The 23,713-nt window shown below is 40.0% G+C and overlaps 2 protein-coding genes across 4 annotated transcripts; one reads left to right on the top strand and one right to left on the bottom strand.

Moving 5' to 3' along the window:
• The first annotated feature begins 1,839 nt into the window (after nt 1–1,839).
• LOC134630733 (serine/threonine-protein phosphatase with EF-hands 2-like) lies at nt 1,840–8,167 on the top strand. Its single transcript, XM_063478317.1, has 18 exons — nt 1,840–2,026; nt 2,386–2,456; nt 2,547–2,564; nt 2,784–2,911; nt 3,405–3,459; nt 3,639–3,814; nt 3,918–4,032; nt 4,683–4,729; nt 4,821–4,987; nt 5,168–5,204; nt 5,624–5,773; nt 5,885–6,235; nt 6,317–6,502; nt 6,580–6,722; nt 6,932–7,038; nt 7,155–7,318; nt 7,422–7,509; nt 7,717–8,167. Exons 2-18 carry the CDS (start codon nt 2,405–2,407, stop codon nt 7,899–7,901), a joined length of 2,169 nt encoding a protein of 722 aa, XP_063334387.1. The 5' UTR covers nt 1,840–2,026; nt 2,386–2,404; the 3' UTR covers nt 7,902–8,167.
• Nucleotides 8,168–9,901: 1,734 nt separating this feature from the next.
• Nucleotides 9,902–21,072, bottom strand: nup54 (nucleoporin 54). 3 transcript variants are annotated; one of them, XM_063478314.1, is made up of 15 exons: nt 20,968–21,072; nt 20,474–20,581; nt 17,814–17,897; nt 17,499–17,663; nt 17,041–17,121; nt 16,086–16,250; nt 15,554–15,771; nt 15,280–15,467; nt 14,984–15,180; nt 14,240–14,294; nt 13,537–13,630; nt 12,172–12,279; nt 11,766–11,885; nt 10,936–11,046; nt 9,902–10,453 (listed from the first exon to the last, which is right to left on the bottom strand). In XM_063478314.1, exons 1-15 carry the CDS (start codon nt 21,008–21,010, stop codon nt 10,325–10,327), a joined length of 1,866 nt encoding a protein of 621 aa, XP_063334384.1. In that variant the 5' UTR covers nt 21,011–21,072; the 3' UTR covers nt 9,902–10,324. The 3 variants fall into 3 exon arrangements, with proteins under 3 accessions (XP_063334384.1, XP_063334385.1, XP_063334386.1); XM_063478315.1 differs by having other exon boundaries at nt 17,628–17,663; XM_063478316.1 differs by lacking the exon at nt 17,499–17,663.
• Nucleotides 21,073–23,713: the final 2,641 nt, after the last annotated feature.

The raw sequence follows: 23,713 nt of genomic DNA, 5'->3' as shown, positions 1-23,713 counted from the left end.
TCTGTAAACATAATTTATTTAAACACTTGTTTTTTTTGAAAAGGTTTAATTATGAACATATTGTAGGTCTACTTTGCTTATGTAAAAGTACAAATACTTCTGTCAGAATGTAACTGCTTCATATTATTACAATAATATTTTAGAGCCTTTTAAACCCACATAATTCACATATGGAAAATAGTCTTGCGTAAGATGCTGTATGGGTCTCAACAACACTGCAAAGATTTTAACCTCAGGTCTTAAATTTTCCACGTCTCAGCTTCTCAGGGCTGGAATGCTTTAATTTGTAGATTGTTACCACATGCAAAAACACACACACACACACACACACACACACACACACACACACACACACACACACACACACACACACACACACACACACACACACACACACACACACACAAAACATAGTTATGTAATGCTAATTCTATATAAATCTGTTTATGTCATCCAACCCTTTGGAAACCCTAAACCAGTAATTATATATAAACATGTGCAAACAAGTACTTTCTGTGCAGATGAAGTCTGATGTAGTGCTTTTTTCTTTTAAAGAAAATCTGTAATATGAACAACTTCAGACTGAAAATACATGAGTAGCATTTTTGTATGCTAGTTTTTACATTCAGCTTACTTGAATAGTCCAATAATAATCCAGTGTTATCTGGCATGGAGATCAGACTCATCAAATGGTCACAGGACACTTTTGAGACATCAAGAGGCGAATTAATGAGAAGGAAGCCAAAAGACAAAGAAAAGTGATTTTACATGACACAGATGCAGTTTTTTGGGTGTAGAAGACTGTATATAAAAGATGGACATAGCTACCATGTCCATACTGGCTGTTGCCATTTTTGGTTTTTGGGTGGTGAATAGTCATGGAGCTCCAGTCCTCCCTTTTTGTTCTTCTTCGTAACATCTCTCAGTAATGGATTTTTCCGTGTGTTCTCGGACTAGTGTGCTCTGTAGTTGCCCTTGTTTTAGCCTTCAACCATTTAGTCAACCATTTCCCCAAAGTGTGAGTAATAAGTCCAGCGCACTGATGATGGGCATGTGTGTGTCACTGTGGGATTGTCCAGCTTTAGACAGCTTGCAGCTATGTATGAATGAGAGTCCTTGAGTAGCAGACGTCTCCCACCACTTCCTTGTTGTAGAAAGTCACAGCACCAACAGGTGCTGCTGGCTGGGATCACACAGAGACTTTATACACGGACAACCGTTTACCATGATGTCCCAGAAGCAGACATCACAGACGACTTTCTTGAGGACGCTGAAAACAAGCTGAGTTCAATGAACAATTTTCATTGGTGCTTATCAGGGCACGAGAGGTGTGGCAGCATTTAACACAGCAAGACGGGGAAACTTCAGTGGTAGCATTTTAATAAAGACAAATATTAGTACAGTAAACTGTATCAAAACGCAAAAACATGTGAAATGTATTGCTGATGGCACTTAATAAAGGTGCAACAATGTAATGCAATCCAATAGTCTTGCTGCCAGTCATATTATGAAGCGCCTGAGAGGCATTAATAGTGTTACAAAACTAAAAATTAAAAAACGTTTTCCTTCAGAGTGAGAGGCCTGGAAACACTGAGGCTAGGTGTGAGCAAAAACTTACTGAAGTAACAGAAAGAGAGCAAATTAGAGTACATGCTGTGCTGTACTTTTAACTTCATTCATGAATAAATCTGTATTTACTGCAGCTAAGCCTCCTTTCAAAACACTTGCTGCCCTTTGTTAGAGCCGTCATGTGTTTATTCAGCGCAGATGCCAGCTGTAGTAAGGTTTAATCCTAATCCACTTGCATCTTGTTTTGTTTAAGCAATCGCAGGAGCCTGTCTGAGACACTTGCTGGTGTGTTGTTGTGATGGCTGGGGTGCTGTAGCTGTGGAGAGAGGACGTGCGGTTTCCCATGCTGCTACACAAGGGAAACAAAATAGTCATAAAGTTATAACCTATACTTTTTTCCTTTTACTTTTTATAAGGTGTAAGAGAGGAGGTAATGAACGGAAGGGGACGTGGCCAGGTAAGTTATGAATGTTCAGTGTGGGCATTTGTTTGGATTTTGCTGTGTATTCTTCAGTTTTATATTAATATTAAATGCCAAGGTTCTTATTCTATTAATGGTTAACATCATGAATTCAATCATTTTTAGGAATAATTTGTTTTTCCAAGTTATTTGCATTTATGTTACTTGTGTTGTTAATGCTGTTTTGGATTTATTGGGAACATTTCATAAATCAAGTGTCAGTTAAACTGTAAAATAAGTATAGCATGTTATTTTGTATCTAGAGATCTATTGTTGCACTATTCCCGGGTTGCAAAACACAAGGCCAGAAATTTCAGACTTCTGCGTGAAAGTATCTTTGTCTTTGTTTCTGACAGTGACAACAGCAAAGAGGTCATGGGCTGTGGCCTGAGAAAATCAGAAGTACAGCAGAAGAAATGTGACAGAGGTGCAGCTACTTTCCAATTTTTTTCTTCTTTAAAGAAATGCTTTTTTTAAAAATTGTAAAACTACAACTCAGTGTCTTCTCCCATTTTAGTGAGCATCTCAGTCCCAGGTAAGTTTATTTACTCCATCAGCTGTACCTTTTATAGTGTATACTTCAAACTTTTCTCTGGAAAAATTCTCAGTAAGTTTAACTTTTGTAAATTTAACCCCACTTTTATGCATGCGGTAAAGCTGCCACTGGTAAGTGTTTCAACCTGGATCTGACTAAGAGTGTAAAAGTACTGGTAATGGAAGATGAGTGCTTTGTTATTTCTCTCCAAATCTTCAGCAATCAGAGCGGCTCTGTTGATTCAGCGCTGGTATCGGCAGTATGTTGCCCGGCTGGAGATCAGACGCAGGTGCACGTGGAACATCTTCCAGTCTATTGAATATGCAGGACAACAAGATCAGATCAAGGTGAGCTCACGCAGTTGATGTTAGTTGGTGTCATATATGCATTATAAAAGTAATTTTTAACCATCTTCCGGTGTTTTATAATGTTGGTCATGCAATTTTCTGGTAGAGACTGGAATACCTGCACAGCTAGTGGATGTAGTGCCTGCTTTTGATAGCACCACTATGAAGCTGACATATTTGCTTTAACTATAGGATAGGTCATCACATCGCTTACTACTATTGAATTTAATACAGACATTAATTGTCTGCCAAGCTATTTTTATTTTCACTTTTCTTTTAGCCATAGGTCATAATTTTAATTTGTCCTATACTTTGATATATGAATAATAGACACCTGAAAACATGACATCAGTATCAGCTAACTATGATACCTGCACTGACAAGGGGTCCGGTGTCCACTCTGCTTAAGTACAGTTTTACCAGACTAGTTGTATGATTTCATAAACTTTCATAAACTGTCATTTTTTATGGTTACTTTTTTCACTTCCTGCAGCTGTACAATTTTTTTGGCTTCTTGATGGACCACTTCACCCCAGCCAGCAGTGAAAGTAAGACAGTGACTCTTATTACACACAGTTTCATTCGCGGTATTATAGGTTTCATTAGATTACAGACAGTGAGCTAATCCGAGCTCACCCAGCCTGCTCCCTGCTGAGAAGCACAAAAGTAGCTTTTCCTCACTGCACTGATCCATATCCGTTTCTTTCCTCCTCTCTCTCTAATGAAGGAAATCTAATTTCTCACATCTTTCATGAGAACGAAATCTGCCGTGATTCAGAATGGGAAAGATATTTTTGCTACAAGAGCATAGATGTACCTGACAGCTACACGGGGCCCCACCTGACCTTCCCCATGACGTTCTGCGGAGTGTCGAAGCTTGTGGAGGCTTTTAAGCACAAGCAAGTAGGTACACCGGCACATTAGGCACAGTGATGGCAGATATAGACCTTATTGCCTTATTCTTCCACACTCGGTTTATTCATACATGATTTCTTTCCCCCAGTAGCAGCTCCATGCACGATATGTTCTGCAGATTCTTGGGGAGACTTGGAGACTTCTAAGAATTCTTCCAAACATCAGTCATCTTTCCTCCTGTCACACCAAGGAGATTACTATATGTGGTACACAACAGGCCTTTCCTAGATTTGACCCCCAAACTGTGCCTTTTTTATTTCCTACTATTTGAGCATGCACCCATCTATGGAGGACTGAAACTGTCAAAATCAAGAATAATACATACTAAAACACAGATCAGAAATCTATGTAGACATTAATCATTTTTAAATGATTGTAGCATGGTTTGTAGCTTTACTTTTCAGTTCCATGTATTTTTCCATGTTATTTTATTTTTTTTTATTTAATTAATGATTTATTTATTTGCTTTGTTGTTATTGTCTTTTTTGCACAATGAAACAAAAAATAAATGTGTAACTTTCTACGACAAATTAAACAAATAAATATGTTCTTATATGGGAAGAAATATAGGAAAATGTGTAACAAAATAAAATAAAATAAAATGGGAAAAAAGAATGGGAAAGTAAGAAAAATTGTGAAATTATTTGATGGGTAAATTATTATGGTGGCAAACACCTACAGATATATTGATTTATGTAACACTTTATAAATAATTAAACCTCATATTTATGGTTTGTATTGTTTTTGTTGATATGATCATTACCACATGATTTATTTGGTTATTTTTTGTCAGTTTCAGTCTACTGTAGTCACAACAGTCATATGATAAAGACAGGTTATATGTTTTCTTTTCCAGGAGACCTCCATGGGCAGCTAGAAGATCTGCTATTGATATTCTATAAAGTAGGCTAGGCTACACAATCCACACATTTCAGAAAGGCTTGTCACTCAGAGATGTTCAGTTTGATCAAAATTTCCTCTTAAAACTGTCCAGAATGGTTTGCCATCTCCTGAGAAACCGTATGTGTTCAATGGGGACTTTGTGGATCGTGGCAAAAACTCCTTGGAGATTCTGCTCATCCTGTTTGGGTTCCTGCTAGTCTACCCCAGTGATGTTCATTTAAACAGAGGGAACCATGAGGACCACATTGTTAACCTAAGGTAAGCCAGTCTTCAGAACACTTTCTTCTCTCAATCTCGCTCTCTTTTTTTTCTTTCTATTTCTTTGTTTTATATCTTCAGTCAGAATGCAGTCATAGTCTAGCTTTAAGAAGTCATTTTTATATCGACACAACATGTGATGTGTTTACTAATTTTGTCATTCATTGTGTGTTTTCCCAGATATGGCTTTACTAAAGAAGTTTTGGGAAAATATAGGGTAAGGCTTAAACTTACTTTAATATTAGCATTCAGTTTGACACCCAAACAGTAAACAAATAAACAAATAATATAAAAAAAACCCAAAATGCATAAAAATACATTAGAATGTACAATTTTAAAATGTAGGAATTTTCATGTATTTTTTAAACATGCATTAAATTTTACTGTTTTTACATCTGTAAAAAAAAAAAAAAAAAAAAGTTACTGCCAGAAAATTTACCTTACGAGTGAATGTTTGTCTATATCTATGTATGTGTTAGCCCTGTGAAAGACTGGTGACCTGTCCAGGGTGTACCCTGCCTCTCTCTCTCCAACCCCCCCACCATTACCCTGAATTTCTTAAGCAGAAGAGGATGGATTATGATAATAATGACCGTGACTATATATAAGGTATGATAAAGATGACTTGATCTGCAGGTGCACGGCAAGAAGATCCTTAAGCTTCTCCAAAAGATCTTCAGCTGGCTACCTCTGGCTACTGTGATTGATCACAAGGTGCTGATTGTGCATGGAGGGATCTCTGACACAACAGACCTGAGCGTAATAGCCAGAGTGGACAGACACAAAGTAAGAAAGACCTTTCACTTTCAGTTCATTGTGTTTTAAGTTTAATTTTGTTCTAAGAAATCAGAAATGTCTGCATACTTAATCTGTGTTTTGTTTTTTCAACATGCACAGTATGTGTCAGCCCTCAGACCTCCAAAGATGACTAAACTAGCAGTGAACGGCAGCAACAGCCAGACAATGAACAGCAGGAACGGAGACGCCGGTGTTCCAGTGGACTTTCGACGTCGGGTGCGATCTCTGACTCACCACAGCTCAACCCCATCTAAAGGCCCCCCACGACGTTCACTACATAACCTGCACACCAGCCATCAGCACATGAACTGGTCCGTGGATGACGAGCTGAAGAAAAGACGTAGGTTGGCTGGGTTTGACCAGTCATATGGAGAAAGGAAGAAGCCAGACTCTGACTCAGACCCAGAGTGTGAAGAAGGAATAGAGACCTACGAGCATGAGTGGGAACAAGTAAGTGGCAGTGAGGATAGTCGAACATTGACCAATTCTTCAGAGTTCAGTTCAGAAGGCAGATTGATACCCTCTTTCCAGATGGTAGACCTGTTGTGGAGTGATCCTATGCCCCAAAATGGCTGCATTCCCAATGAAGTGAGAGGTGGAGGCTGCTACTGGGGCCCAGATGTCACGGAGGAGGTTCTCGGAAGACACAACCTGCAGCTCCTCATCCGCTCCCATGAATGCAAACAGGATGGCTATGAGTTCTGCCACAACCGCAGGGTGAGCACATAAAGCACAGGTTTCTGAGTGACAGAAGAAACCTTTATTTTTCCCATCATCTCTTCTCTTGTATCCAGGTACTAACAATTTTTTCGGCTTCAAATTACTATGAGGTGGGCAGCAATAGAGGAGCCTATATAAGAATGGGAGCTGATCTGGTCCCTCACTTCGTTCAGTATCAGGCCAGCAGGACTTGCAGAGAGCTCACACTGAGACAAAGGTAAAGGAGCACAAAGAAATAGTCAAGCATTATTTTAACATTAACAATTCAAAGAGTTTTTCATGAGATTTTCTGACAAAAAGTTCTTTTGAGTTAGAAGAAAAGTGGAAAATCAAGTGAAAACCTTTGCTGAAGATGGCCGTACACATTGTTTTAATAAAAAAATGAAATCCCTGAGGATTTTCTTTTCCTTCTTGGCTTTTCGGCAGTGTTGGATGGACGGAGAGATCAGCTCTACAAGCTCTGAGGCAACAGCTGTTCGTACACAAGTCAGATCTCATCAGTGCCTTCCGAGAGTTTGATCCTAACAACACAGGTTAGCTGTAACTGCTTTACACTAAATAGCATTCAGAATTTTCAGAACATAAAACACATCATAATGGCAGCATATGAGAGTGTGAGGGCTTGTCATTCTTCCCATCTTTTTCGTAGGGATAATCTCTCCAAGTCACTGGGCAAGTGGCACAGAGAGCGTGCTGAAGCTGGGTTTGCCTTGGAGAGTGCTGCGCCCACAGCTTGTAAGCAGCACCAAGAATGGTATGGTGGACTACCAGGAGTGGATGAAGGAGCTCTCCATCACTGAGCCCAAACTAGAGGTGACTCATTTGTTCTTAACTTACTTCCCTTCTGCTCAGAGCTGTAAAACCATGAAAAATGTATGGCACCCCAAAATACAAAACATGCATCTTGTCCTGACAGATATCAGATACCAGCCTACTGGAGACGATGTACAAAAACCACTCCAACCTGGAAACTATCTTTCGAATCATAGACACAGATCACTCAGGTTAGTTAACAACCAACCTCTCAGTTTTAGTGTTTATAAGCAGTGTTGGACCCGTGTCCTACTACTCGGTTTGACTGTTTTTTTTTTTAATATGCTCTCTGTTATTTCTGTGAATGGGTGAAAGACCTTCTGAGATCAGCTCCAAGGTCACCAACACAATATAGCACAAGTTTGTGAATTTTCCTCTCCCTCCACATCCCCCTTAAGGTTTGATCTCTTACGAGGAATTTCGCCAAACCTGGAAACTCCTGAGCTCTCATCTCAAGACAGAGATAAGTGATGATGTCATTGCAAACCTGGCCCAGAGCATCGACTTTAACAAGGACGGAAGCATCGATATTAATGAGTTCATGGAGGCTTTCCGTCTGGTGGACCTCTCTGCACATTCCTGAGAGGATGGACCGGGAGCTGGAGCTGCACCAGCTGAAATGCTGAAAGGGCTGTGTTTACTTTTTACCTTGATGCACAATCATGAAAAGTTTAATAGTTGGGAGTACTAGTAGTATTTTACATCATGAACTAAAAAGATTATTTTTCCATTGCAACATAGATCTTTTTCACCACTTTTTAAAAAACTTTCTATGTATTTTTAAAGTTTTTATCTAACTGAAAGTTCACCTGTTTAGTTGGTGAATAAAAACATCAAACAGATGCAATACTGGCTTGTCTATTTGTACTCAGTGCACTTTTAACATCTTTGGAGCAGATACTGTTACAGATACACATCATAGTTTATTCACAGTTCCTTGAGACTACTACGGGAGAGGGGAAAATGGTAGCACTTTTTAATACAGCTGGTGAATAAGGGCGTGACTCCCTTGTAATTAAGTTTAATTTTAATGTATTTTACTACCAACTGATTAAAGACATAATTTCCCCATAATTAAATGTACTTCACAATGTACTGTACAATATAATTGTTTGTTACTAATAAAAACATGAGTTATTACTCCCTTTTTCTAGTGTACATACATTTAAGTATTTGTAGGTAAATACATTTTAATTGCAATTTCAAATAAAATACACGGAAACGCCATTTAATTATTGGGGAATTATGCCTTTAGTCACAGGCTGCATTATAAAGCATTAATGGAAAACAGATACTGTATGATGTCTTTCGTGGTTCCATAGTGAGCTGCATGAGTGGATGTAGGAGGGCATACTGCAGGAAATTCCCCAGTGATTAGCAGATGCAGCCCACAGCTTGTGTCATAATTTTCTTGACCTCAGTTTCTGTTAGTGATAATAGCTGTGATACACTATACAGACGCAGGCTCTTTGCCAGGTACTGAAGTAGAAGTTAGATGAGGGGATGTAATCTGCATGAAAGCTGCTTAATTGCACCTCTTAATCTTTGAATTCAGGTGTTTTTAAGTCTCATTGCTACAAGTGTAAATGCTACCATTGCTCTATGGACTCAACTGCACAATTTCAAACCTCCTCTTGGATTAACATCAGTATAAAAGCTGTATGCTACTTCTTGGAGATGTAAGACTAGCATGCAGCTGCTTAGCCATGGAATGACTAAGGTATGACTATGCTTCAGTGCACAAAATAAGGTCCATAAAGGCCTGGTTTGATAAATTAGATATGAAAGAATTTGACTGGTCCACATAGATGTTTGACCTCAACCCCACTGAACACCTTTGGGAGAAAGTAGAACGGAGACTGCAATCCAAGCCCTCTTATCCAACATCAGTGTCCGGCCTCACAAATGTTCTTCTGGGTGAAAATCTTGCAAAAAGAATTCCCAGAAAAATGCAGCTATGAAAACCATTCCCAATGGTGGGGAACTCCATTTAGAATGGGATATCATAAAAAGCTCCTGTGGCTGTTATGTGTAATGTGTAGGTGGCTCACATAGTTTTGGCAACATAGTGTATGTGGACTTTTTCCCCAAAATATTTACAGGCAGATGAACAGATAATGACAAAAAAAGGGTATTAAATATTTACAATAAGAAGAAAGTAAAGAGGCAAAGGCTGCCGGGTCTGGAGAAGTCAGATGTTTGGCTCTTTGCCAGGTACTGAAGTAGAAGTTAGATGAGGGGATGTAATCTGCATGAAAGCTGCCTAATAAGTTCAACTGCCAATCAGTCTTTCATCTCCACTGGGATGTGAATCCGAGACATAAATCCTATCAACTCAAGCCCTGCTTTGATGAGATGTTGGAAAGGGCTGGCCTGAAGAGCTAAAGAAGGACCGTCGGGTGTTTCTATATTTGCACCAAAACAATGAAAATGCTCAGATCACAAAATAGGTGGACTTAGAGGAATACATTTTCCCACACAGGAATAGATTATTGGGAAAATTAGCCACTGTTTAAAGTATTTGTGCAAGAGATGCAAGTTCACTGTGCTTTTTTCAATAAATGAAATTTATTAACATTCTAGGAGGATAAAAAAAGAAAAAAGAAATACAAACATGTATTTACAATGTCTTCACTGGTGACATACACAACTTGTTTACATGCCAGTCACATTTGTAGTCTTATAATTATAATCTGATTTGACATAAGGGATCCCAGCTATTATTAGACTTGGTTGAGTCTTTTCCATTAGGGCTGTGTCAGTTGAGAAAGCACAGATTAACCAGTCAGTGTTTACCTGGTACAGAAAGTGGGGCAAATGATAAACCTGTCCGCGTGGGGACTTAAAGGCACATTCTAGTCAAAGTGATCATCTGAGCACGCAGATTCAGATATCACTGGGGTCATCAGGGAACTACAGTGCAGATTACCTCTAAATTAAATGGCTGAGGCACCATTTTTTTTGGAGGATTGTGTGTCTGAGCATGTGCAGGTTGGTGGGGCAGACTCAGCTGAGGATGCCTCCTCTCATGTGTCCGCTGTCGCTCAGCCCGTGCTCTATAAGTTTGATGTCTTCCAAGTCATCTTTGATGACACTGATCAAATGACTTAAACCTTCCTGCTGTTGTTTTAAGTGCTGAAAGAGAGAGAAAAGGAGACAGTGTTTCAGTTACCGGGAGAAGACAACTTAAACATCCAGCTGTCTCCGCCTTCATCCACAAGTTTAGAGCAGTCTTCCTCAGTTTGGAGCCACCAGTAAATAATACAGAAGCTCTGAGACTGACCTTGAAGCTAATGTTTTTACAATGTTACACTTATTTGCAATAAGGAAAATGCACCTGTGCAAGAGTGATTACTTCTGTCGTTCACTGTCAGCACCTCAGAAATTACCCGCGTGAAGGAAGCTGGGTGAGAACCCTGACTGGATGTTAACATCATGCCATCATCATCTTCTTTCAGCTTGTTGCAACTTAGTATCGGAAGACTCAAATGTTACTTTAATGTTCTTCTTCTTAGTGTTTTTTTTAAGTCCTGGGCTGAGTTTCAGCAATCACTGAACACATGATGGGAATGCCTGCACAACAACTGCAGGTCAGAGGTGCTAAAGTTCCGACTCACCTGTCTGATTTCTCTGAGGAGGTCTGCGTCCACACTGTAACGCTCTTCTGATCTCACAGCTCCAAAGTGGTTCTGCATCCGGATTTGGGACATTAATTCATTTAACCGCCCCTGGAAGACAAAGACAGAACAAATACTGTAATTAACAAACAAATGTTTGACGTCTAATAGCTGCTAAGAACTGTACGAACTGTTCATTCATTTTAGGGCTGCAATGATTCATCAAGTAACTCGAAAAACTATTACAAAAATATCCTCAATGAAAAGTTTTCACATTGTTTCCTTGTAGCACTCAGCTAAGAGAAACTAAGCTAACAAACGAAGCTCCATTGTGTCATGTCCCAAACTCGAAATGATTATTCATGCTTTTGTTTCATCACGATTGGAATACAGCAATGCACTATACACACGTCTTAGCAAAACCTCCCTAGAACGGTTGCAAATTGTTCAAAATGCTGTTGCCAGGCTTCTGTCAAAATCCTCCAAGTTTTCACATGCGACTACAATCTTGATGCAGCTACACTGGCTTCCAGTTTATTTCAGAGTGCAATTTAAGATTCTTTGAGAGCTCTTCATGGACAGGCACCAGGTTATTTCACAGGGCTTCTGCACCCATATGTCCCCTAGGTCCTGTGACCAGGACCTGCTGATGGTGCCTGTCTTCCCCCCCCCCCTTTTGAATAATTTCTATTTGTTCATTAAGGCAAAATGCGATTACTCAATTAGTTCAATGGATAACTAATAGAATACCTTATTGCAAAAAATATTTCATAGCGACTCTAATTGTTTGAAAGAATAGCACTGTGCAGCCACAGTTTCAACACACTTGCCTTGAACTGTGTGGGGGCATTGAGTTCAGACTGAATGGTATCCAGCTGCACCCTGAGGTGCTCCTCGTCCACTTGGATAGCATAGCCACTTTTTCGCTGGATCTCCTGTTTGATCAACACCTTCCAAGGGAAACAAAGGATGAGAGATAAATATGGAAGGAAAAATAGAAAAAGAAAACTTATAAAGTAGTGAAGGGAAAGCTCTAGACAGCCGAGGCATTCATTCAGATATGACATCAGTTTATTTCATGCAAAACACAGTTCTACTTTTCAATTCCCACACTTATATTATTTTTATTTATATAAACAGTGAATTTTGAGCTCCTACAGTTACTCTAAGTTTAACAGAGATGTAGGGATGTCTGAATGGCTTATAAAAAAAAAGAAAAAAAAGTGAGACAGCTACCTGCAGCACTCTGTGAGATAGATCCATCAACTTCCTCTTGTACTGGGCGATTTTTGCCACTGTGGTTGCTTGGTTCTTTTGCAGTTCACTGATGTCATTGGATATAATCTGCAAGTCCACACATGCATGGTTGAAAACAGTGAGGATGAACCTTTGTGACATTTCCAGAATTTCTTTTGATTGCAAGTACTTTATGCTTTTTTAAAACTGATAACAAGCACATGTTTGATATTAGAGGTCTTCACACATCCAAAATTTCAAGCTCGAATGCAAAAAAACTTGGAAAAAGTTTCATCTGGAGCAAAATTAATTTATTATTTGAATGCAGGGGCCATGGACAACAGAGAAAAATGCCAAACCTGACCCGGCAAGGATACTCAATCTGCACAGATATTAGAGCTGACTGTAAATCACAAGGTAGCTTAAATTTAGTACTTCTTTAGAGTTATGTAGCCGTCTCTCCTGTGCTTGGCCGTGACTTTGACTAACCGCCTTTGCCAGGAAATTTAGGTTAAAAAGATCCAGGTGTTTCTGTTGCTTCTTCCTCTTCCTGATTAAAGCAGTGTGGCTAATACCTCTATACAACGTAAAGGTCCACTCGCTACAACAGATACTAATGTGACCCATTTAGAAGCAGCGTTTACCAGAGTGACGAGAACTTTGACATTTATAACATTATGCTGAAATACACACACAGTTCAACAGCATTAGAACTGGACTCAAGTGACAATATTAAAAAGTAGAAAAAAGTAGATGAGAACCCACACAGCTACTAGGTCTCATGTTCTAGTTTAGTTTGAAATGTCCTATGATATACATATGTATGTGGTGGGGTGTGGTTTGTGGCTCAACTGCAGGAAGGGGTGGAGCAGTGGGTTCAGCTGACAGTGCCAAGGGAGGCTGGCCGACACAGCTGATTTTCATCATACTAGTCACACTTTCCCCTAATGCAGTAGCTGCTGGGGCCTGGGGGTAGCAGTACAGACAGAGTGCACAGTGGAGCAGAGCTGGGCTGAGCAGGAGAGAGATCCAAAGCAGAACTCAGCGATCTGGACAGTGTTTAAATAAACGTCCCCTGAAAGTGCAACTGAGAACTGTGTGTGTCTCGTGCTGGGGTCAGCGTAGCAAAGTGTTACAATATAAATATACTTGCTTCCAAACTGATTTTGTTGTTAACAGAACGTTTCCACCTGAAATAGCAGGTAAACACGGGTGTTTCTAATCACATTAAAGCTGAACCTTCATGTCATTACTAACACCTGTGCTTACACGCACTGCACCCATGTTGAGTCTTTTAAGGAAAAAAAAAAAAAAATCTGGAAAATTAAAACCACAAACAGCAGGAACAGTGACTACTACACTCACATCCACTCTGGTCTGGTGCTGTTTAGTCATCTGCTCCTGGATCTGCAGCCTGCGGAGCAGCTCCTTAAATCCTACCATGGGCACTGGGATCAACCTGGAGACACAAAAATGAAGCAGCAGCTTTTATTGAATTTTTGTTGAACTTGTAGTTAACGGTAACAACTCACAAAAAAACAAAAAACAACAAAAAAACCTTTAGAAACTATTTATTGGGAACTAGATCAAATCTGGGGAATTGGTGCCTCGGCTTTTCCTACTCAGGCTTTAACAAAAACATTTCTCCTAATATGAACTAATTTATTAAAAGTGTGTGAAATGGGGTCGTGGATGTTTATGCTAGTGTGCTTTTTCTATTCTTGTATGTTGCTTGCTGTTTATTAGCGTTTGCTTGTCCCTCAATGGTTTGCAATATAGAACAGTTATCTTATCGTCAGCCCAGACTTTATGCTTATGCTTTAGCGCCCTCTATGGGTCATGTAGTAGACTAGGTTTTGAATTATTTATCATAACAGATAAATAATTCAGACTGTTTGTTATAGACTGATGAAGACTTGGAGTCGATTCATGTTTATCTGTCATTTTCCATATTGGTTCAACTAAGTTAAATAAAATTATATTATTTAGCCAAATGTCTTGCTTTTTATAAACTAGGGTAACTTTGCGTTAATTATAATAAAAACTTATAATACCACAACCAACTCACTTCTCTGGATCGGGGTTGTCCACCTTGGCCTGTTCCCAAATAATAGGATCCACTCCTGTTCAGGAAGAAACATTATTGGCAACTATTCAAAACAACTAACTTGAATGACACTTTCTTCTATTACAGTGGTCTTTCGCTATAACGTGGTTCACCTTTCGCGGCCTCACTGTTTTGCGGATTTTTTGTGTGTGCAATTTTGCATGTTTTTTTTTTTTTTTTTTTTTTTAAACAGCGCTTTATATTCTGCGTCCTGATTGGCTACAGAGCATTGTCAATCAATATCGTGCCATCTCCCCTGTACAGTACAGAGCACGTTCAGCTTGTCAAATTTACATAAATCTTCGATTGCTAGCAGTGTGACTCTGAAGTGCTGTCCTGTATGTTTGTAAGTTTCCTCCCCAACAAACACAACAATGTCGACGAAACGTTTTGGACCGTCAAAGGCAACCGCGGGTGCCTTTGGTTTCATTCTATAATACTGGACTTATTTTTCTACGAAGGTTTAAACTTTGAGAGTGTTTAAACAAGATAGAAAAGTGTGAAAATGTTCATGCCTGTCTGAGAAAAGTGCATAAAGTGTGTAATGAGGGGTTTTACAGCCTTAAAACATCTATAATAATTGTGAAAAATAAAGTTGGCTACTTCACGGATTTCACCTATCGCAGGTTACTTTTGGAACATAACTCCCACGATAAACGAGGGACCACTGTACACAAGAAAAGAACACACAAAATGCACATTTACCTGCAGGAGCATTTTGCAGCAGCTGTTTGAGCTGTGCTGGGGACAGCTCTGTGCGTGTCACTGACATGGCCACTCCAATCTGAGTGAGCTGGACCTTTATGTTAGCCTGCTCCAGATAGTTGAAGAGGGTACTCGCTGGGATTCGCTTGGAGGTGCCGTTGGGAGAGCGCTCAACCAAATAAATGATCACCTCTGTTCTAAAAAGGACAGAAGATACAAGAAGAGTGTTTCTACGCGATCTACTATTACTACAACAAAAACAAAAAAAGAAAAATAATCACATATTTATGACTTACTGGTCATTCGACAGGGCTTTGACACCCTCTACATTGACAGTGAGGGTCTGGTTGCTTCCTAGGATCTTGTGGAGGGACTCAACCAGTTGCTGCTGCTGAGCTCTCACATCAGCTTCCTTTTTATTAAGAATCAAGACTACTAAACCATCTTCATCCTTACTCATCGGGATGCAGCTGTACCCCACCGCCTAGGAACCACAAGATACACATGACTACAATGTAAAATTCAAAGCAAAACAAGCCAAACGCACTGTACTGAGCTTTCTGTCTTTACCTTGAACCTGCAGAATGGGTTCTCCTGATTGAACTCCACAGGTGGGTTGTTGTTGCTGTAGTAGCCCTTCCCTGTGCCCCAGTATGCCTGCAGCTGGTTCCATTTGGCAAGTATGGAGTCACGCTCATCTCCTAACAAGGTGGGAGCTGACAGAGCGGTGACCTGCTGGTAAAGCTGGGTGGACTGATTCTGACCCGCCTGCTGACCGAACAAGCCTCCTGGCCACGGGAACCAGAGGTAAAACATGTCACAGCTCATTTTATCTTATTCTTCAAATGTATTCAAAAAACATTTTACTAGAAAAGAAAGATGCAAAAAATTAATGTGGAATTTAGTGGAATGTCTCCAATTTCATGATACCCAAAGTTGCATAATTATAACAAAAAGGTATTGGCACCAGTTTTGAACTTTGTAAAAGATTTGTTTCTAACAGAATATCATTCTGAATAGCTGTGGTTGGCTTATAACTCTGTTCAACAGATACATTTTATTTGGATTTTTCCTCTATTTGCAGGGAAATTCAGGTTCTTACCTTGCTGCTGCTGAGTCTGCTGGATATTAAAGCCTCCAAAGCCACCCAGGCTAGTTGCTCCTAGTCCAGTTCCAGTTCCAAATCCCGATGTTCCTGCAGCAGTCCCTGTGCTAAGCCCAGTTGGGAATCCAAACCCTTTGTTCTGCGTGTTACCAAACAGGCTTCCTAAAACAAAACAATGTCCAAACACAGGGAGGAAGTATGATTGAGGAAGTACGAGCGCTCATGAAAAACCAGTTTAGGAAACAATGTTTGGGAAATATGCTTCCAGCTTCGCTGGAGAGACACCGCAGAAATTAAAAGGACTTTTGGCAGTTTTAGCATTTGTTATTTTACAACGGAAGCCTTAAAAGTAATACAATAGTTCCAAATAAATTTGTGGTAACAATCTAAAAAAATAAATAAATAAAATTGTGAACATTTCATTGTTGTCTGCAGCGTGACAGGAAGCAGCGTTTTTAGGTGTAAGTAAATGAAGGAAATTTTCTATCCTTTTCCATTAAGCTACTGCCACTCATGACACACTTCCTAATTTGAAGTTTGAATCCACTGAAACAAGCATTACGTAGAGCGACACAGCACGAGTCAAAAATAAGCACAAAAGTAGCCTAGGTGATGTTTACCACCTAGGCTCAGATGGCTGGCCCTGCTTTTGCCTGAGATTTCGTGCTGTTAAGTGTTTTTCCTTCTCACTGTCGCCAAGTGCTTGCTCTTAGGGGTCATCTGATTATTGGGGTTTTATCTCTATTATGGTAGGGTCTTTAGTTGCATTATACCAATAAATCTGAAATGAATTAAAGCCCATTTTTTTCTCTTCCAGTGCGTTGCAATTTGGCCAGAAATGCAAGATGTTCTTCAAAAACCTAGCATTATCTTCGTGTACCTTTCCTGGCTTGCACAGAAATGTTAACTGTAATAAAGCAGAGTGGGGGTTCAAACCAGCTCTATAACTAACCTGTTGCGGGGGGAGCAAAGCTAAATGTTGCCCCTGGTGCAGCAGCAGTTGTCGTCGTTGTTCCGAAGCCACCGAATGCGCCTAAGAAGAAGAGAAAAGAAATGTGCTCAATGAGGTGACAACCCCCCCAAAAGCAAAACAAAAAAACAAAACAGGTGAGAGAATGACAGAATGAATTCACAACTGCTACGATTAATAAGAGGAGAATGAGAATTTCACTACAATATAGTGATTTACCTCTACACAAAGGTGAAAGTGTAGTGACTCTTGACAGCAATCAAATGAAATGAGTAAAAAATTCAACATTTTATCTCTTCATGCAATCACAGCGATGCATTGTGTTCATGAAATGAATCACCAGGTGAAGAGAAAACGATCCTTGATCCACACAGATATCAAACAATGGGTGGAAATGTAAGTTTACAGACAGAGTGTACTGATTCACAAAGGTCATCTACCTGTGCTAGCCAGGCTATTACCAAAATTGAAAATTGTGCCAGTGGTGGTTGCTGTACCAAAGCACCCCACATTAAAGCTGACTGCTGCCGGGTTTGCATTTAAACCGAACCCCCCAAAACTAAACCCACCAGCCGTGGTGTTTCCAGCTCCCAGCCCCCCAAATCCTGCAGCCAAAGCAGGCAGGCAGCGAGAAAGAGAAAATGACATGGAATTAAATGACACAACGCCAGATTTAGAACAGGCTCATTTATTGTAAAAACAGTCTTCAAGTGTCTTAAAAGAAAAGCTACGCGTCTGAACAATGAGCGTCTTACCAGTGTTGGTGGAGCCAAAGCTAAAGCCTGTGGCTGGTGCAGCAGTGGTGGTGGTGGCTGCCCCAAAACCAGGGGCTGTAAGAGCTAATGAAGGCAAAGCACACAGAAACAATACATTATATGCATGGCTTTATTTTGCATTAGTTAGTAAAACAAAACATTAACAGCCAGCACAAGAAGAAGGTCTTTATATTCTATGTAGCAACCCCTGAAGAAATTTTCTTTTAAAAAAGGACCGTTTACTAAAGTGCCCACAATTGCAGTTCCCAGATGTGAGTGAATCCCCAGATTCCCATGATAAAATGCTCAACTTCAGCTATGAAAACCACATTAACAGCCTAGTATAGACAGTTTTGGACTGTATGTAACTGTCTCTGCTAAATACTAGTAAGGCCCTAGTTAGACAGCAGTCACACAGGCTTTGAGGCTAGCTGGCAACTAAGCGGCAACCACTGGTTGCAAGGGAAAAAAAAACCACATTCCCTGGTTGGCGATTGGTTACTAAAGACAGCTGGCTGTCACTGAGTGAAATCGGTTGAAAATGCTGCATCAAAAGCCTCCTTATGATTGCATCTTATGGAAGATGATGACTGGTCTGCAAACACCTAACTACTTGCGGAGTAGTAGTGAAACTTGGAAAAAGTGCGACAAACCCGAAAAGGAGTTCTGTAGCCATCAAATTACAAATTATGCCTCAGTATTTCAACCAATATTTTTCAAAACATACAACTTTTACTCTGAAGGTGAACACTCTCAGTTTACAGTTTGTGTCACACTTTTCGCAGTTTTACTTGTGCATGGAGAGCAGCTGGTGTATCTTCCATGCAAACTATAGGCAACCACTAATCTGCTAGCAATCACAAGGAGGCTCTTCAATGCAGCACTGCATTCTTTTTTTTAGACCAATTTCACAGCAACAACAGCCAACAACTACTCGCTAAACAGTGAGAAAATACACATTTGGTTGCTGGATGGTTGCCAACCGGTCTCTAGGCCTATATGACTAAAGACCATCCAAATAACCAGACCTCTTGGAGAAGCTCCAGGAATGCTTGCTTTACGACCAATGCCTTTCAGGTGGTGGTCTTTATCAAGCTCATCATGAACTGGACCCCCTGACAATGTTTATAGCGTTGGTGCCTTTTTGAGCATTTAGAAATATCCTGTCTCAGAGTGACGCTGAAAAACTAGTTCATGCATTTATTACTTCCAGGCTGGACTACTGTAATTCGTTATTATCAGGATGTCCAAAAACCTCGCTAAAAAGCCTTCAGTTAATCCAAAATGCTGCAGCAAGAGTACTGACAGGGACTAGAAAGAGAGCATATTTCTCCTGTTTTGTCTTCCCTTCATTGGCTTCCTGTTAAATCCAGAATTGAATTCAAAATCCTGCTCCTCACATACAAGGTCTTAAATAATCAGGCCCCATCTTAGCTTAATGACCTTGTAGTGCCATATCACCCTATTAGAGCACTTCGCTCTCGCACTGCAGGCCTACTTGTTGTTCCTAGGGTATTTAAAAGTAGAATGGGAGGGGGAGCCTTCAGTTTTCAGGCCCCTCTTCTGTGGAACCAGCTTCCAGTTTGGATTCGGGAGACAGACACTATCTCTACTTTCAAGATTAGGCTTAAAACTTTCCTTTTTGCTAAAGCATATAGTTAGGGCTGGACCAGGTGACCCTGAATCCTCTCTTAGTTATGCTGCAATAGACGTAGGCTGCCGGGGATTCCCATGATGCATTGAGTTTTTCCCATTCCAGTCACCTTTCTCACTCAGTATGTGTTAATAGACCTCTCTGCATTGAATCATATCTGTTATTAATCTCTGTCTCTCTTCCACAGCATGTCTTTATCCTGTTTTCCTTCTCCCACCCCAACCAGTCGCAGCAGATGGCCGCCCCTCCCTGAGCCTGGTTCTGCCGGAGGTTTCTTCCTGTTAAAAGGGAGTTTTTCCTTCCCACTGTCGCCAAAGTGCTTGCTAATAGGGGGTCATATGATTGTTGGGCTTTTCTCTGTATCTACTGTACAATATAAAGCGCCTTGAGGCGACTTTTGTTGTGATTTGGCGCTATATAAATAAAATTGAAAATGAATTTTTTGACAAATAATATGGCTTGTTGTGTGATACTACCCATCCAAGCAGTTCGGGTTTATGAGTGACATTTGAGTATTTAATTAGTTTGTTATTTAGGACTGATTAGCAGCTATCTGTATCTGTGAGGGGCACCATATAGTGAGTGCTTAGTTAGTTGGTTGATCCCCGTCATCCAAATTGCCCGTGTTAAGGATTTAAACCCAAGAAGCCAACTGGTATATATGTTGAAAGTGCATCAAGAGGTGAAGAAATGCTCAATTTAAAACAAACTTTAAAAAACACAACAAAAACAAACAAACAAACAAACAACAACAACAACAACAACAACAACAACAACAACAACAACAACAACAACAACAACAACAACAACAACAACAACAACAAAACAAAACCCAGAAGCTTTGAGCCCTACACTGAGGGAACCCAGTGGGCTCCGTTATGCTCTGAGAAGGGTTTGGGGAAAAAAACATTCTATGTTCACATTGGTGGCGGTTACGTGATAATAATGCCCCATGTACAGGATAATCCCCGCAAGGAGTGAACCTGGGTCTAAGCTGTGGACTTACTACCGAATCCGGATGAGGCTGTGGTTGTGGTGGCTGGGGTGCCGAAGCCAAATGTTGTCGATGGCGTAGTTTTGGCTCCAAATGAACCGAATGAAAACCCGGACGTGCCTTTTAGAAACAAACAAACAACGAGAGAGCGCTGTAAGTACTGGGTGAGTTTAGCTTGTATTAGCTTACACACGGGCATCCAAAACAGTTAGCCACAAGAGCTCGGTCTCACTGGAGCCCAGTTTAGCACCGAAACACGCGAACACAAATCCGACTGCAATTCATTAGTTGCACTGACTCAAGTGTAAAAGCTCTCTGTTTTCACGTGAGGTCTGTCGTTAGCCGGTAGACGAACCCACCGTAACAACTGAGGGTGAACCATTAGCCGACCATTTCTATTTATTACTCATGTACAAGCATTAACACAGCTTTAGCTTCGACATGAAATATGTGACACATCACCAGCTCTTACAAATATTTCATAATTAACTAAAAAATATCCATACTTGCTGCTGGGTTGCTCGTGGCACCGCCAAAATTGAACGCCATGTTGAGTGCTGTCACCACGGACACCTTCTTCTTCTTCGTCTTCTGCTTCTGCTGCTTCTTCGGCTGACTCTGGTCCAACTGGGTGGTGCACTACCGCCACCTGCTGTCCCAAAATGATAATTCAACAGCCGCCGGTACAAACAGAGTACTTTTATGAAAAATATTTGTGGCAAGGAACATGACCGGTGTTGTGCCAAAAAGTGAGATGCTTCCGTGTTTTCTATGTGCAATATATTTGATTATATTGGTAAATAGATTGCAATCAAGAGGAGGGTATGAAGGGGTTTTATATATAAATAAAGAAATGACCTGCTTTGCAAGTATGATTATTACTGTGCAATACTGTACCAACATTATAAAATATATGTTATTTAATTATATCAGGGTTTTTTAAATTTTATTTTAGCTTTTTACATTGTAATAGGAATCTTCCTTCTGGCTCAGAATGACCAGAAGAGATACGTTTAGCAAATTCTCGACAGATTTTAAGTAAGTAAGTAAGTAAAGTTTATTTATTAAGCGCTTTTCACAGACAAACAGTCACAAAGCGCTGTACACAAATATTAAAATAAACAATACAGTCAATAGACATTATACACAGTGTAAAAGATCAAATGTAAATAATGTAAAAAAATATAAAATATGTAGCTCAACAAAAGGCTTGTTTGAACAGAAAAGTTTTTAACTGCTTTTTAAAAGAATCCACAGAGTCAAGCAAACTTAATTGTAGTGGTAAACTATTCCACAGCCTTGGTGCAACAGACTGAAAGGCTCTGTCCCCTTTTGTCTTCAGTCGTGTACGGGGAACAACCAACAGACTCTGAGTCTGTGAGCGGAGATGATGAACAGCAGTGTATTTTATGAGAAGCTTGGATAAATAATCTGGAGCCTGGCCATTTAGTGCTCTGTATGTTAAAACAAGAATTTTAAAGCGAATTCTAAACTCTATTGGGAGCCAATGTAAAGAATATAAGATGGGAGTAATGTGAACACGCTTAGTAGAACGAGTTAGTAGTCTGGCTGCTGCGTTTTGTATTGCCTGGAGGCGAGAGAGAGATGATTTATCCAAGCTAGTAAACAGGGAATTACAGTAATCTAAGCGTGATGACACAAATGCATGAAAGAGTTTTTCCAGTTCAGCTGAAGAGACCATATGTCGCAGTTTAGAGATGTTTCTTAAATGATAGAAACAGGAACGAGACAAAGATTTTGCATGAGAGTCAAGGCCCAGAGAGGAGTCAAATATTACTCCAAGATTTCGAATATTTGACTTGGCAGAAGGACAGAAAGAGGCAAGAACCTGACTGATTTTAGAGTGTAGCTCAGGAGGAGCTATAATCATGGTCTCGGTCTTGTTAGTATTTAGAACGAGGTAGTTGCTTGAAAGCCAAACAGAAACCTGGGTTAAGCACTGGACTAGGGTGGACAGCCTATCCAGCTGATGAGGCTTAAAGGACATATGGAGCTGAATGTCATCAGCATAAAAATGATAAGACAGGTCGCTAAAAGATTGAATGATACCAGCTAAAGGAAGCATATAAAAAGAAAATAATAATGGACCTAAAACTGAACCCTGTGGGACCCCACAGGTCAGGGCAGCAATGTCAGAGGTGAACCTGTCAGTCCTAACAGAAAAGGTCTTATCTGATAAATAGGAAGAAAACCAGTCTAGGGCAGAGCCAGATATACCAGCCAAAACCTTAAGCCTGTTAAGTAGGATTTTGTGGTCAATGGTGTCATAGGCTGCGCTAAGATCAAGCAAAATGATCACAGAACAATTCCCCGCATCAGATGCCATTAATAGATCATTATAGACTTTTAAGAGAGTGGTCTCTGTAGAGTGCTGCTTTTGAAAGCCAGACTGAAAAGGGTCAAGAATGTGTAATTTACGTAATAGAGACCTGAACTGATTTTCAACAATTTTTTCAAGTAACTTCGATAGGAGCGTCGAAGACCACGAGTCTGATTATTTAACCATGGTGTGCGGGAACTAACAGAACAATAACTGGTTTTGAAAGGAGCAACCTGATTTAGAATGGCAAGACAGTGTTCATTAAAAGAATTAGTTAAAAGCTCAACCTCGTTAGAAGAACTTTTAAAATTAAAAAGAGAGGAAAACTCAGAAATTATAGAGTCGTCAATAATAATGCCTGCGCCTAATAAAACCTTGAGGATGGGACTCTGAATTAACAGATACAGTAAAAGAGACTGACTTATGGTCGCTAAAAACAACTTCATTTAAATTCAAGTGGTCAAGGGAAACACCATAGGTGAAGACCAAGTCCAGAGTGTGCCCAGCCGTATGAGTAGGCCCTGCTACATGCTGAACAAAGTTGAAAGAGTCCATAATGCTCAGGAACTCCTTAGTGGTACTGTTTGTTGAGTCATCCACATGAATGTTGAAATCTCCAACAATGATAACCATGCCCATTTTAATAGTGGAAGTTAAAAATTCTTGTAGGTCTGACAGAAAAGGTGGACGATAAATTAAAATGCCGTATATGGGCTGTTCTCTTCCAATTTCTATCATAAGCATCTCAAAAGAGTTGTAGCAGCTTGAAGAAATCATCTGGTATAAAAATGTCAGCGTGTAATTTATAACTGTTTAAATCCTGGGAATCAAGTTTTGGGCACACTGCAGATTTATTTTCTACACATGCATGATGGAAATTAACGAACTGCATCTCTATTTATTGAGATCCG

This window comes from Pelmatolapia mariae, linkage group LG7 (genome assembly GCF_036321145.2).
Source record: "Pelmatolapia mariae isolate MD_Pm_ZW linkage group LG7, Pm_UMD_F_2, whole genome shotgun sequence".
NCBI lineage: Eukaryota > Metazoa > Chordata > Actinopteri > Cichliformes > Cichlidae > Pelmatolapia > Pelmatolapia mariae.
This window is presented reverse-complemented; position numbering and strand designations above follow the sequence as displayed.